This window comes from Corapipo altera, unplaced genomic scaffold (genome assembly GCF_003945725.1).
Source record: "Corapipo altera isolate COAL_440 unplaced genomic scaffold, ASM394572v1 61167, whole genome shotgun sequence".
Classification (NCBI taxonomy): domain Eukaryota; kingdom Metazoa; phylum Chordata; class Aves; order Passeriformes; family Pipridae; genus Corapipo; species Corapipo altera.
Genome location: NW_020884949.1, coordinates 729,060 through 744,839, shown reverse-complemented (window position 1 = coordinate 744,839; position 15,780 = coordinate 729,060). Strand labels below are relative to the sequence as shown.

At 38.5% G+C, this 15,780-nt stretch overlaps 1 protein-coding gene and 1 long non-coding RNA gene across 2 annotated transcripts in view; one reads left to right on the top strand and one right to left on the bottom strand.

Annotated features, from left to right (window-relative positions):
* The window catches only part of LOC113956379, a 14,515-nt gene extending 3,449 nt beyond the window's left edge, over positions 1-11,066 (top strand). The window contains exons 2-3 of the long non-coding RNA XR_003530827.1: positions 9,360-9,365; positions 11,055-11,066. This is a non-coding gene — a long non-coding RNA (uncharacterized LOC113956379). The remainder of the gene's footprint in view (positions 1-9,359; positions 9,366-11,054) is intronic.
* TMC1 (transmembrane channel like 1) overlaps positions 1-15,780 on the bottom strand; it is a 60,927-nt gene that overhangs the window by 34,181 nt on the left and 10,966 nt on the right. The window contains exons 5-7 of the mRNA XM_027662889.1: positions 6,866-6,956; positions 5,677-5,758; positions 3,788-3,894 (exon numbers count right to left, since the gene is read on the bottom strand). Of these exons, the coding sequence (XP_027518690.1) occupies positions 3,788-3,894; positions 5,677-5,758; positions 6,866-6,956 (280 nt within the window). The remainder of the gene's footprint in view (positions 1-3,787; positions 3,895-5,676; positions 5,759-6,865; positions 6,957-15,780) is intronic.

The window sequence follows — 15,780 nt, the reverse complement described above, 5'->3', positions numbered from 1 at the left end:
AAAAAAAAACCAAAACAACAAAAAAAAAAAAACCAAAAAAAACCAAACAAAAAAAAGGCAAAAAAACCCCAAACAAACAAACAAAATCATACCTATGTCATCCCAGACACAGGAAAACACTTTCAGTGGACAACCCAATATACATTTTACCTTTTTCTGTCACATCTTTTTCAAGGCATCTCTCTGTAGAGACAATTCTCCACAAAGAAAGTATATTTTTACAGGCTTAGTACATCTTAATAGTTTCAAATGGATCACAAAAAGATTAAAAACTTATTTAGGGGTCCAATTCTATGAAATCTCACAGAATCACATGATATGCTGAGTTGGAAAGGGCACACAAGGACCATCGAGTCCAACCCTTAACCCTGCACAGGATAATCCCCAAGAGTCACACCACATGTCCAAGAGTATCATTCAAACACTTCTGGAACTCTGTCAGGCTTGGTATTGTGACCACTTCCCTGCAGAGCCTATTCTAGCATCCAACCACCCTCTGGCTGAAGAACTTTTTTCTAATATCCAACCTAAACCTCCCCTGACACAACTTCAGGCCATTCCCTCAGGTCACTGGTTAACACAGAGAAGAGATCAGTGCCTCCCCTTTTCTTCCCCTCACATAACACAGAGAAGAGATCAGTGCCTCCCCTTTTCTTCCCCTCACAAGGAAGTTGTAGACTGCAATGAGGTCCCCCCTCAGTCTCCTCTTCTCCAGGCTGAATACATCAAGTAATCTCAGCCACTCCTCATAAGGCTTCCCCTCAAGGCGCTTCACCATCTTCGCAGCCCTCCTTTTGACACTCTCTAATAACTTAACATCTTTCTTATATTGTGGTGCCCAAAACTGCCACAATGTTCAAGGTGAGGCCCCACCAGTGCAGAGCAGAGCAGGACAATCCCCTCCCTTGCACAGCTGGGGATGCTTGGCCTGATTCTTCCCAGAACCTGGTTGGCCCTCCTGGCTGCCAGGGCACTGCTGACTCATATTCAACTTGCTGTTGACCAGGACCCCCAGATCCCTTTCCATGACACTGTTTTCCAGCATCTCATTCTTCAGCCTATACCAAAGCCAGGGATGCCCCATCCCAGGTGCAGAATCCATCATTTCCTCTTGTTGAACTTCGTATGATTAGAGATTGCCCATCTCTCTAATTTGTCAAGGTCTCTCTGCAGGACCTCCCAGCCTTTCAGAGAGTCAGTAGCTCCTCCCGGTTTGGCATTGTCTGCCAACGTGCTTAGTATCCTTTCCAATCCTGTGTCCCAGTCATTTATGAAGACGTTGAAGAGCACAGGACCAAAGATAGAGCCCTACAGAACCCCACTAGTGACAGGTCATTGATGTTATTTCAGTCGCTATTAGTCTCTGTGCTTGAGCCAATTGCTCACCTACCACATGATGTGTTTATCCAGCTGTCTGCTGGACATTTTGTCTAGAAGGATGCTGCGAGAGACAGTGTCAAAAGCTTTACTGAAATCCAAAAGGATTACATCAACTGGCTTCACTTGAGCAACTAGATGGGTTAACTTTCATAAGACCAAATCAGGTTTGACAAACAGGATTTTCCTCTCATGAAGCCATGCTGGCTGTTACCAGGGACTGCATTGTCTTTCGTATGTTTTTCAATACCTCCCAAAATAATCTTCTCCGTAACTTTACCAGGCATTGAAGTGAGACTGACAGGCCTGTGGTTTCCGAGATCCTCCTTCTTGGTCTACTTGAAAATAGGAACAATGTTCACCAGCTTCCAGTCAGCTGGGATCTCTCCAGATTCTCAAGACCACTCAAAAATCATCAAAAGAGATTTTGTGATGATGTCAGCCAGTTCTTTGAGGATTCTGGGATAAATCCCATCAGGCCAATGGGATTCAGCAGCAGATCCTGCACAATTTCCGGGTCAACTGGGAGTTGATCAATCTCGCAGTCACACTCCTTCAGCTCAGGGCACTGAGAGTCCCTTGATCCGTTACTGATGTTGAAGACAGAGGCAAAGAAAGTGCTAAACACCTCTGTCCCTTTTTCTGAGGTGACCATCCTCATCCTGTAATGGGCCAATAATATTTCTATACTGCCTATTGCCATTGTCAGATTTGAAAAAACTCTTTTTATTGTCCTCCACATTTCTGGCCAGCTGCAACTCCAGTCAAGCTTTGGCCGCATGAATTTTCTCCCTACGATGGCAAGCAGCATCTCTGAATTCATCCAGTCTCACTTGGCCTTGCTTCCACAGGGCACATACCTTCCTTTTTTTCTGTCTTTCCAAGGAAGATCACTGCCCAGCCAAACTGACCTTCTGACTCGCCTGCTTCACTTCCAACATTTGGGGATTGCCTGCTCCTGTGCCCTTAGGAGGTGGTCTGAAGTGACCAGCACCGATGGACCTCAGCAGCTGCAAAAAGATTTCTCCCAGGGGACCTTCCTTACTAATTCCCTGAGCAGCCTGAATTCTGCTCTCCTCATGTCCAGAGTTGAGGTTTTGCTGGCACTTTTCCTCCTGTCAACAGAAATTTTAAACTCAATCAGTTCATGGTTGCTGTGGCCAAGATGGCCATCAGTCTCCTCCTCTCACGACATCCCCTCTGTTGATAGGCAGCAGACCAAGGACAGTATCTTTCTGAGTTGGCTCCCTTAGGACCTGTTCCATAAAATTGTCATTCAGGTTTTTTAGGAATCTTCTGGCCAGGGTTGAACCAGCTGTGTGATGCTCCTGGTTCATTTCTGGCAAGTTGAAGTCCCCCATAAGGACAAGGGCAGTTGACTTGGAAGTGGCCCTTAGTTCCTCAAGGAGTGATTTGTTGGCATCATCATCCTGGCTGGGAGGTCTATGGCAGACTCCCACAATGACATCTGCATTATTTGTTTGTCCCTTGATTCTTACCCAGAGGCTCTCAACTGTGCCATTGCCAGCTGTGGGCTCCATACATTCTATCCCCTCTGTTACATACAGTGACACCTCTCCACCTCTCTTGTTCTAGCTATCCCTCCTGAAGAACATGTAACTATCCAACAGGGCACTCCAGTCACAGGATTCATCCCATCAGGTTTCACTGATGGCAATGATATCAAATCTCTGGGATTGGACCAAAGTTTTGAGTTCCTCTTGTTTGTTCCTCATGTTTTTTACATTGGTGTAGGAACATTTCAGGTATGTTATATTTTAGCCTACACCTTGTGAAGCAAATTGAGGGATCCCATTACTGCTGGTTTTTTTGGTTTGGCACACCATCTCATTGTTCATCACTGGTAAACCTAGTTTTGTCCCTTTCACCCTTCCAAGGTAATTGGAAGCTCTGTCAACAAGGCCCATGAGCTCCTGTGGCTTGAACTCTTATTACCCCCTGAGATAGGTGCATTAGACCAGGTGTTGAGTAGATCAACCCATGGTCAAAAAACCCCCAGATTTTTCTGATTGCACCAACCTTGGACTGCTCATTGACCTGATAGATCTATCTATTCCTATCAGTATTATTTCTTGTTGCCAGGAGGATTGAGGAAATCACTGTCTGTGCTCCTGATCCCTCTACAAATCTTCCCATGGCCTTTAAGCTTCTTTTGATGTCCTCGGAATTCTTTGTTGTTCCGTTGCTACCAGCTTGAACAACCAGTAATGGATAGTATTCAGGTGGCCTTATTAAACTGGAGAGTTTTTCAGTAATGTCTCTTACCTAAACCCCTGGGAGACAGCAGACTTCCCTATGAGTTGGGTCCCATCTGCATATCAAGCCTTCCTTTCCCGTTAGAAGGCAGTTTCCTATGGCAATTTTCAATGAAAGTTTAAAAGATTCCCACCTCAGGCACCATTACAAGTCCAAAGGTCAGTCCAAAGAGAATCATGTTTATTCCATACATCCAGCGCAAGAATATGAAATAAGATGCTACTGATGAGCCAAAGTGACCTGTGAAAACATCAGATGTGATAAAAAGGCAGATAAATTAGCTGTTTGAAGTTATTTTACCTAGGGATGAAGATGATCAAAGTTTATTTAAAATAATCAGTGGAGGCTTTTAATCATCTTTATTACCATAATTCTACTAGCTTTTTTTTTGCATATTGCATGCTAGTATTCACTGACTCAGTTGAGAAAACAGAAATAAAAAATATAAAGGTATTAGTTATATGGACTACCTAGGATCATATAAAAGCTATGACACTTGCTACTATTAAGTAACTTCTGTAAGTACATTTCAATTCCTTTTATTCCTTTTTCTGTTTGATGTGGATTTTAAGCATTCTTGACATGCTAAGCCAGCACCTGCCCAATGTTAATAGGAGTGCTCACCAGATTTTTTCATAAGGGAAGAACAATATTATCTGCAAGTATTTGTACCCTTTCTTTCTTTCATTTTGCTGTTTATGTGTTCTACCAGTATGCAGTGTGAAGGCAGTCCTATCACCAGGTGAAGGCTTCCTTAAACTACTGGCATTCTGGCAGATGATCCTTTCTGCAAGTAAAAGCAATTGCAGCTTTCCCTAGCAATATATTGAACAGAAGAAAAACTTAAAGAAAAAGAGTAAACTTTGCAATCTTACCCCTTGAGATTATGAAACTATCCCATTGGGATTTTGGTACCCTTCAGCAAAAACTTTACTTGTTTCAAATGAAAAGATAAATAGATACAGAAACAGGCCTGGAAAAATTATCCTGTTCCATTTTTGCATTCTTATTTTAAAAGGAAAGAAATATGCCTATTGGAAGTTATTACTAGCAGAAGAGCTTGTGCAAGGACTACTCCTTTAAAGAATCTTGCAGAACCATTACTCTTACAAATCCTCAAGATAGCTATTATGTATCCATAATAGATTATGTGCTCTAAACTCCACCTCAAGAGAATAGATAATCTGTTAAACAGTCTGTAGACTGTATGTTTAAGGACATTATATAAGTTCTTCTCAAAGGTTTTTTCAGTCCAAAGCCCCACAAAGTTCACCATTTATCATTTTCCTGTTTTTCTACTCTTCTGGTTATTGCCTTTTGATGCAACCCACAAATCCTTCCAAATGCAACTTTTCTAAAACAAGTTTCATTGCACTTTCATCTGCATTTCATCAGTGGCAGAACCTCACTCAGGTATCTACGCAGTTAAGTCAAATGTGCTCCAAACAAAGGGCTGCAATTTAAATTCAGCACTGGAACTACAAGGCAAAACTGACTTGTGACAAACATCTATTATCAAACATACCCACAGTACCAACTACATTGCCTTGTTTATATTTATGCCCAGTATATGTGGACATCCAAGATTGCTATCATTTTCTCTGTGCTATAACATGTGTCTGAGAGTGAGAGAAATACATATTACAAGAAGATCAATATAATGAAAACTGGCAGAAATAATTACAGTATAGTCTGTGTAGTATAATCTGTATATTATAAATACAGACAAAATAAAGTGGAGGTAGGAAATAGCTAAATCCCAATTCCACCTTTCCAAGACTAACTTCAACACTGGCTCTTGAACTGGTACCTGTGTATTGAGGATTTTTTCTATGAAATGACTAATACTCTCTCAGGGAAATTTTCAACTAGCTATAATATCAAGCTCAACCAATATTAATGAAAAAATAAATACTAATTGATTTTAAACTATGCATTGAATACTGACACATATTCTGAAGTAATTTATCATTTTGGCAGACATCAGAAGTATGATAATTGATACTATTCTTATTTACTTACTTTCAATCTCCTTAATTTTCATTTCCCAAGGTATGCAGGCTGTCTTAAAATTCTCAAAGTCTCTTTGAAATTTCATCCATTTCTGAAAAGAGTCACAGAAAAAGAAAAAAAAAAAAACAACACACCATCATCTCAGTGTCCAGATGCTCAATTCTCCCTTGAGCTAATGGAAGCCCTTAACCAAGCACAGCTTCCTTTGTCAGAGTCTACAGAGTAACAGCTTGTGAAGAACCACCTCCTTTTGTTTGTTCTGAATATGTCTCCTATTGGCTTTGTGTGAAGTTTCTATTTCTTCCACAATTATTAACTAATCCCTTCCTTTTGTGTCATGCTCTTTCTCTTTTTTCTTTTTCTTTTTGTTTTTATTTTTTCTTTCTTTTCCTTTTACTCTTTCTTTTCCTTTTTCTCTTTCTTTCTCTTTTCCTTTTTCTTTTTCTTTTTTTAGAATTGTTTCTGAGACTTAATTTCTTATTTCCTTTGCTATTCAAAAGTTAAATCAGGAGCTTAAGCTATGTCATTTAATTGCAAATACTTAACACATGAGTTTATCTATTAGAGAGTTTAACTTCTGTAATTGAGCTTCCTATGTCCAACTGAGTTTGAAAGCCTGATTACTTTTTGTGACCATCAATGCTTAGGAGATGGGACCACACAGTTGCTTGCACAAAATCCAGTCTAACTAAGGGTAAACCTGGTCATAACAAGTAGTCCTGACAAATATTCTTAGTGCTTTTCTGCATCAGCATTTTAGTTTGGGGCAACAGTGTGCTTTTGAAGTGAATCTCACGAACCATTCCAATTCAACACAGTTAGATTTGTACTGTAAAGGAGTGTCAGAACATAAAACTAAGCCAAAATATGTGTTTAGAAGAATGAGAACCTCAAGAGAAAGACTGAACTTTAGATTCGGTCCACACAAATACCCAATCTACACCAAGAGAAATTAACTTTCACAAGATATTAAATTCTTGAAAACTCCTGTAAAACAGTTGATTTTTGTTTTGACAAGAAGCTTCATCCAACTGTCAGCTCTCATTAGAAATACTTTCATGCAGGGGCAGTAGAAACAAAAGTTTTAAAATGCAAAGAAAGACAAGGAACTCTACTTTGGAAGATCAGTACCTATGGCAATAATTTACAAAAGGTTTACCATTAGCTTTACAGGAAGTTAGTGAAACAAACAATTTACCTTGGTCATCATCACTTTGTATGCATAGAATTTTTTTCCTTTTCCTTTTCCAAGAGCACCCTCAAACTTTTCAACAAAAAGTTGGGCTTCCCTGAAAAATGATGGCAAAAGAGAGATATAGACAATGATACAGTAAATTTTATGTTGTCTCTACCATATTAATTTAATTTTTTGTGTTTCAGCTCCTCATAGAGTTTTATAAAATCTTGTTGCCTTAGTAATGTTAGGAAAGAAAATCTCTGAAATTTTTTATTTCACAGAATACTAATCATATGTAGTGCAAAAAGTACAAGCAATTTCAGAAATCTGCTCCAATCAAAATGTATTTGGAGCTCTGAGATCCACCTACATCCAGTCAATGTTATCAAATATTTTTAGTCACAGTGAATTTAGAAGTTCAACTACTGGTCATTTGCGTGATTTACAAACTGCTATTCCTCCTGGTCTCACTTATAATAAATTGTTGTCCAGCTACCTAAGGAAAATTTATTTTCATTATTTGTTTTGGAGATATGTATACGCTAAAGCCTTGGTTCTGTTGTGGCTATGCTACTAGGTTTAATTCAACTCTAGAGAATTTCTGCATATATCTTCTCTAGCTGTATCATTCCCAGAGTCATTCTTAGAAGTGTAACTTCACTAGCCCCCAAAAGACTAAAGTTTTGCTTATAAATATATGTAAGTTAAATAATACAGCCCATGTATTCACCACTTCAGAGTTGTTCCTTGAGGATCAAGTCAGTGTCATTTTAAGAGTCTAGATTCCTTGTTCCCAATTCTGTGCTTCTAGATCACATTTGTATTCTGGGTTTTGGAGTCTGATCTTTCTGTATTTAGCTAACATTGGCACTGACTGTGTGTTTCTTATTCTCCAAGCCACTCTGAGTCCTTCCAAGATTTTACGGTTCAGTGGTCACAGATCATTCTTTCATTTTGATACTTAAAAAAAATCTACACTTAAATTTCAGCCCTCCTAAATTAGTCATAGAAAATAGATTGGTTCAGCTTCAGGAAACCAGTGTCCAGGAGACTCCTTTAAATCCAAGTGTCAGCATTTGAAATCTTGCTGCAGTCAACAGATTTAAGGCAGTCCTAACAGCAGATGGCAGCTTCCTCCTAAATTCAGCAGCCAGTGCTGGAACACTGCCATAAAAGCAACCAGAATCGATAAACTGAATATGTGCCAATCTGCCAGGTCAGCATATCGTATTCTGAACTACAAAAGGAAACCCCCCTACTATCACTTTGATCTCTAGGTAATTTAGACTTGTTCATGAAAAATTTCTGAAATCAAAACCTACAGAACTGTAGAAAACTTGTCTTTTCAGTCACTAATTATGTTATGCTGAGGCATATGAAGACTTCAAATTGTAGGCTGAGGTTTTTTTACAGTGAAGCAGTAAGAAATTTAAGGAGATAATAAGAAAACAACAATTTATAAGTTAAAAAATCCTCTGTAGCAGATATGAGCACATCTTGCATCTGTAGATGAACACTAAAACTCTCCACAAACTTGTTCTGCTATAAAATGAAGCTAAGCAAAAACAGGATAGGATTTTTCACAAGGAAATTAATGAAAATATTTATTTTAAATGCCTAATTCACTACCTTTTTGATTTGTTTTAAAATATTTTCACAGGCATTCTACTAAAACTAGTTTTTCTTATCCTCCTCTGCCTCCTTGACCCTCCATCAAGCAATATTTCAAATTGGAGTGTTATTAGTATTTTATTTTTTTCTTCAGGACAAACCAAAACATTATCTTTTGAAGGTGGATAACTGCACCTAGAGGTTTTATGCTGCTGACTCTACTGGATGCTTCCCTACATTTTGCTTTACCAGTGGCTGAGGTTTCATCTCTCCTTCCATCCCTTCTTCCTCAAATTTTTCTGCTTTATAACTTATTTTTCTGTGATTTTCATTTTGTTTCTGTGCATTGGACTAAGTTCATCGCTGCATCACAAACAAACCAGTTACTTCTTACTTGGTGGTTATGCATGCAGCCAACTCAGTTTCCAAGGTAAGGCTGGAGCACAAAACCAGTGGGATTCATGCACAATATTTGTGAAGCTACTTTCATGTTTCATGAAAGAAGTATGAAGCAACTCCTCTCATTTTTTTAATACATTGTTTTCCTGTACTTATAAATTTTTTGTATAAATCTGGAAAGAAATCAGCTAAACCCAAATGGTGGACTTGCAGTACTACTTTCATTTTCCATTTACACTGAATTTTATTCTAGTCAGTAACAACGCACTTTGATTTTTTTTAACAAATAGAACTATTGGCATTAATGCATATATCACAGTGACCATGAGAAGTGGATGTTTCAAATATGCATCAGAAACTGTGTCAATAATATTTCCCATTCTTGAGAAGTAATAGCCAAAGTCATCACATAGTTAATAATCATCACATAATTAATAAAAAAGTAGCACAGGTTATATAGTCCAAAGAGTGGCGGTGAATGGAGTTAAATCCATTTGGTGTTCAGTCACAGGTGGTGTTTCCCAGACCAAAATACTATGGCTAATTCTGTTTAATATCTTTAATGATGATCTGGAAGAGGGGATCAACAACACTCTCAGTTTGACTCCTGAAAGGAGATTGTAGTGAGATGGGAGTCAGTCTTTTCTTCCAGGTACAAGCAACAGGACAAGAAGAAACAGCCTCAGTTTGTGCCAGGGATGGTTTAGATTGGATATTAGGAAAATTTGCTTAACCAAAAGGGTTGTCAAGCATTGAACCAGGTTGACCAGGGAAGTGGTTGAAACACCATACCTGGAGGTTTTTAAAAGAAATGTAGATGTGGTCCTGAGGGACTTGTTTTGATGATGGACTTGGCTTGGCAGTGCTGGGTTAACAGCATTGAGGGACTCAATGATCATAATGACCTTTTCCAATCTAAATGATTTTTTTATGCTATTATTATTATGCATTTGAAAGAATAATAAAAAAAATCAATTATTTTGCGAAAGAAAAGTTGAAGTCTTCTTCCACTGTTGGAATAAATGAAATCAAGTTGCTTTTAATGTTCTAAAAGCATGTCTTACGCTTCAGTGTGTGGTGGATTTCACCAATAACATTCTTAATAGCAAGTTCATATTGCTCTTTTAGAGATGTTAAGTCTTACAAGAGAACCTCACCACATGCAGATATATAGAGGAGTTACTAAGGGCCCCACAGCAGCCTGTCTGTTGGTTACATCCATAAATACTTGCATCACTTATAGATCTTATTTAATTGGTAATTAAATGTAACACTCAATAACAACTTGATACTATGAAAAATTCCCACCAGAGCTTTAATGGTATATCTGAAAAGCAAATTCAGTGCAGAAAAAAAATTTAATAAAGGCCTTATGAGTAATGAGGCCGAAACATCTGTACAGTTACATGCAAAGAATTAATACAGAAAGCATAACTACCATGATGCTGGAGTCATCAAACAGAATATGTTTTAGTTCTGGTCCTCATCTTTTCTTTCCCCACCAGCTCTGCAGCAAACTAGTCCCACTAGGTTACTCCCAACCTCTGTGGTTCATGGGTTACTTAAGCCTCCTGGCCTTAAAGTTCAGCAAAAACTTGGTATCAGTTAGGAACTTCAGTCAGGGACCAGGCTTGCCATGTCTTTTCCATATCTGTGACACACACTCTTTTTTTGTTAAATACAATTCAATAGATAACTCAATTAAGATTTATACCTTGATGTCTAAACTATGTCACTGAAAGACCTCTATTTGTACATCACTGCAGCCTTTTGTCACACTTTGTCCTTTCCTCCATTTCTTTTTTGCTATGAATAAAATGTGAGAACAGGAAGAATGATCAAGTAATAAAAAGTAGTCTTATAATTACTTTAGAAACCACAACAAAAACCAAAAGCACATAACATACATACATATTCATGCCCACTTGGAAGTAATGAGACTTCACTAACATGAGGATGTGTCAAAATCAACACACAGCAACAAAACAGAGCTTTGTAATTACTGGTATCGTGTTATAGGTAAATTATCTATATCACAAGATAGGCCAAAGTGTACCCCTTTAGCTAACTGTGAGTTTAAAGAAACTTCTGAGAAAGCTTATTAAGTTAATTACATATGCAAGAACTAGTAAATGTTTCATGGGGCCAGGCATTATTGTCCTGGAGAAGCCTGAGTTAATAATTAATATTAGGTGTGGAGTTACAGCTTCCAAAGTGCTAGGTGTATGGTACCTCGGGCACTTCTGTGTTGCAGAGAGAGGCTGAATTACAGCTCTTAGAGGTTGTTGCTAATGAATTGGATTTAAGTGGATTGATCACATCTTTCAGTAACAGGTCAGGAAGGTTTCAGACTCTAAGATCTAGAAACTCATTAAAAAGAAATGTCACATTAATACTGATCATCCAGGACTTCTCCAAGTCTTGAAAAGATTGGCTAAAAACGTATTTCAAAAGAACTGTTGTCAGGCACAGGCCACTTGAAAAGCTGTTCAGCAGTAATAATGGGCAAATTATAGTGTTATTTAATATCCAGCTGGCCTCCAGGACAACCAGTCTGGCCTCCAGGACTGCCAGTATGTCCACAGTAAGAGAGATTAAATAGTGATTTATGGGAGTACAAAGAGCACATCAAAAGACGAGAATTTTTCACTATCTTATACATGTATCTTAATGTATCTTTGGGGTTTGCATGTTTATCAAAATAATCCTATTTCCAATTCACCTGTCTTGATGGGTAATCTGAGTCCTGTAATAAAATAAATAATGCTAAAAAGTTAGTGAAAAATCACCATAATATATTCTCCCCCTAGCATGTGGCCTTCTATGATGGAGTGACTACATCTGTGAACAAGGGAAGGGTCACCTGTACTCCTGTAAAGTCTTTGACATGGTCTCCTACAACATTCTTCTCTCTAAATTGTAGAGATATGGACTCAATAAGTGGACTGTTAAATGAGTAAGGAATTGGTCAGATGGTTAAATCCAGATGGTAGTGGTCAATGGCTCAGAGTCCCAACAGACATCAGTGACAAATGGTGTCCCTCAGAGGTCTGTGTTGGGATTGGTGTCATTTAGTATCTTCATTAATGATATAGATGAAGCAATCAAGTGCACCCTCAGTAAATTTGTAGATGACATGAAGTTAGTGGTGCTGTTGACACACCTGAAGGATAGGATACCATCCAGAGGGACCTGAACAGCCTTGAGAAGTGATCCCATGAGAATCTCATGAAGTTCAACAAGGCCAAGTGCAAGATGCTGCATTTGGTTTGGAGCAATCAAACAACCTAGGGGATGAACAGGTCAAGAGTAGCCCTCCTGAGAAGGGCTTGGGGGTGCTGGCAGATGAGAGGCTGCACATGGCTCAGCAATGTGCACTCACAGCCCAGAAAGCCAACCATGTGCTGGACTGCATCAGTGGCAGCAAGGCCAGCAGGGTGAGGGAGATGATTCTGCCACTCTGATACACTGGAGTGATGCATTCAGCTCTGGAGTACTCAGCATAGGAAGGCCATCAAACTGTTGGAGCAAGTCCAAAGGAGGGCCAAAAAGTAGATTAGAGGGATGGAGCCATTCTCCTACAAGGACAGGCTGAGAGAACGTGGTTTGTTCAGCCTGGAAAAGAGAAGGCTTTGGTGTGACCTAACTGCAGTTTTCCAGAACAAGAAAGATGGAGAAGGACGTTTTACAAGAGGATGTATTGACAGGACACGGGGGAATGGCTTCAAGCTGAAAGAGAGTAGGTTTAGATTAGATATTATGAAAAAAATTCTTTACTGTGAGGGTGGTGAGGCACTGGAAGAGGTTGCCCAGAAAAGCTATGAGTGCTCCAACCCTGTAAATGTTTAAAGCAAAGTTGTACGGAGCTCTGAGCAGCCTGGTCTAGTGAAAGGCATCCCTGCCCATGTCCCTTCCAACACAAACCATTCTGTGATCCTATGCAACTTTGTACTGCTCTGATTTTCTTAGGGGAAAAAAAAAAAGAACCAAAAAGTTCTCATGTCTTTCTTTATGGTCTGTGTTTACCTGGAAGTCCTTAAAAAAGCCTAAGCTTGACACTGTACTGTCTTTTCATATAAATATACATTTTATTATTTATTTATATTTCATATGTTTTCACAGTTTACTAACTGGCTTGTGGTACAACTTTAAAGTGAGACCACTGTTGGCACATTTCTGGATTCTTGTGCTCAATTCTCTGGTTATATTGGTACCATGACAAGCTTCGCTATTGGATATAAACTACATACTTACTAACAGACTTTGTGATTTTATAGCACAAACTTTTGGCTATCTAAAGTGTATGAACATTAATAAGGGCAGTGAGATGAGTACACCAGAAGTAAATACAGTAACACAGTATTTAAACTCAACCCTTTCCTTCATATTGTTGCAAAACTCAAACAGAAAAAATGCACACACAGGGATGCAGTTCCCAAAAGTAGACCCTCAGAGGTAGGTTGAGATGGTTTTCCCTGGATGTTTACCAACTTGCAACAGCTGAAGTTGTGGTCCATGAGTTTTATTTTTTTGTACCTTCTAATCCAAAAATCATAGAATCATAGATCAGTCAAGGTTGGCAGAGACTTTTAAGATCATTCAGTTCAACCCTCAACCCAGCACTACCACTGTAATGCCTAAACCATTAAGACATATCACCCACTGCCAGATACAGATACCTGTTAAACACTCTCAGGATGGTACCTATGCATTCAACAAATGATGGAGACACCCCTTGACTCTCCTTTTGCTGCCAAGGTATTTGTAGAAACTATTTTGTTGTCTTTAACTATAGCAGCCAAATCAAATTCTAGTTGGGCTTTGGCCATTCTAATCTTCTCTACACATGACCTCATGACATCCTTGCAGTCCTCTCAAGTTATCTGACCCTCCTTCCAGAAATTATAGGTTCTTTTTTTTTGCCTAAATTCAAGCCTAAGTCCTCTATTTAACCAGTCTAGTCTTTCACCTGACAACTTGTCTTCCTACACATGGGGAGGAAGCCAGCTCCTGAATATTTAACAAGCCTGTTCCTGAATATTTAAAAATTCCTCTTTAAAGCATATCCAGCCTTCCTGGACTCCTTTTCCCCTCAGGACTGACTCCTAAGGGACTCTGTCAATGAAATCTTTTCAATAGTTTACCCCCCTCTCTAAATCTCAGATGTGAGATTGTCATCAGATGATTGATGGTCATCAGATGATTGATGGTCATTATCATCTGATGGCTCTTCAGATAATTTTGTGCTGACCTGAGTATGCAGTGACAAGAAGAAATGTGCACAAGTTATCATCTCCCATAGGAAATATAAAACAACAGCCCTCACAAACCATATAAACCAGTGGAAGGAAAATTAATAGATCAAGAAAATCTCCTGATAGAGAATATTTGTCTTGGAACTGAGAAAAAGTCTGGATTCCAGGCACGCTTAAACTCTCAGACCACTATGTCCCCAGCCTAACATGTCTATTGCTTAAGACCTAGGAAAGTGGTGATGCTATTTCTGCATAATATGTTTCCATCCCTCTCTGTGTCTTCTGCCTCACTTTTTTTGTATCTCCAGACCTCCAAAGATCTTACCATAATCTCAAGATGAGGTTAGAGTCTGACCATATCGGTACGGCTCAACTTCAAACCACAGAAGGACACTGCAACAAAGCAGTAGCCTCACCTAGTCACAGGTCTTCAGAGAATAATTATGGGCTGTTTGAAATACATTTTTTTAAACACAGGGATCTAAATTAGAAATTAGAGCCGATCTAAATTGCCAGTGCAGCTCTATTAAGAATCTTATTTTCACAATGAGCTCTCAGCCATGTTTCAACAGAAGGCATTTCTGCAGAGTAACTAGTTCTGCTTCTGTGTTCTAAAGTTATTGTTTGATCATACATTTTCAGAACAGAATAATGAAGGAAAAGATTTACCATTTTGCAAAGCAGTCACTGAAGCTAAGTATAAATCATCTTTCCCACCGTATACTTTCTAAGTCATGAAAAAAAGTTACTTTGAGAATGCTGAAGCAAACTATTTGAACAATTTTAAATTTATTTTTTTAAAACACAAATTTTAGAGGAAATTAAATATTTCCAAAAAAAAATTGTTTGTTCTGACAACACTTCTTTTACAAAAATAATATTTACAGTGAAAAGTCCTAATCGATGCTAACATTCACTGCTCAAAATAATAAGAAAAGAGTATATGTTTTGGGTCTTATTTTGTCATGAATATACGGAATATTCCTGGAGAGTACTTTTTTTCATTCTTGGGGGTTAAAAATGGTGCTGATACTGAAAAAAATGTGGAAGTGAGGTTTGTTTTGGCTTACACTAAACAGCATTTCTCATAATGCTGAGAAGAAATCTCCAGAGAAGTATCCCTCTACTGTGAAAGCTGGAGTACAAAGAATTGGGCAATTTGTTCTTCTATCTCTAAGAAGATAGGTTGTTCTTTTTCTCCACACATCTCAAAATACTCTAAATCCTCCACAGGGGAAGAAGCAGATGACATAGGAAAATACTCACTAATAACAATTGTTTACCAAGACCCTCAAGAGTAAGAAATGTTAATATAAGAGTATTCATAAGTCACATTATTGATTTACAAGTTTAAGGCGATTAAAGTCAGCATGTGTCCATTTTTCACATGTGCAAGAATAATGCCAATAACACCAGTCTTTATGTACATGGATTTTGTTGGCATTTGATCAGTGCTGCAGGGAATGAATTATTCAAAACAGAGGAGCATATCAGTTTTTGACAAAAGAATGAAGTTCTCTGCATTTACCCAATTTCTGCGCTTGGTGGAAATTTAACTGTAAATGAAAATTTTTAGCTTTCGTGAAAAAATAGCAATAGGTTTGCTAGGGCAGTTTCCTATGTGGTGTGTGTTAAAATGAACCAAAATGCAAGTTCAGTTTCCAATCAGTT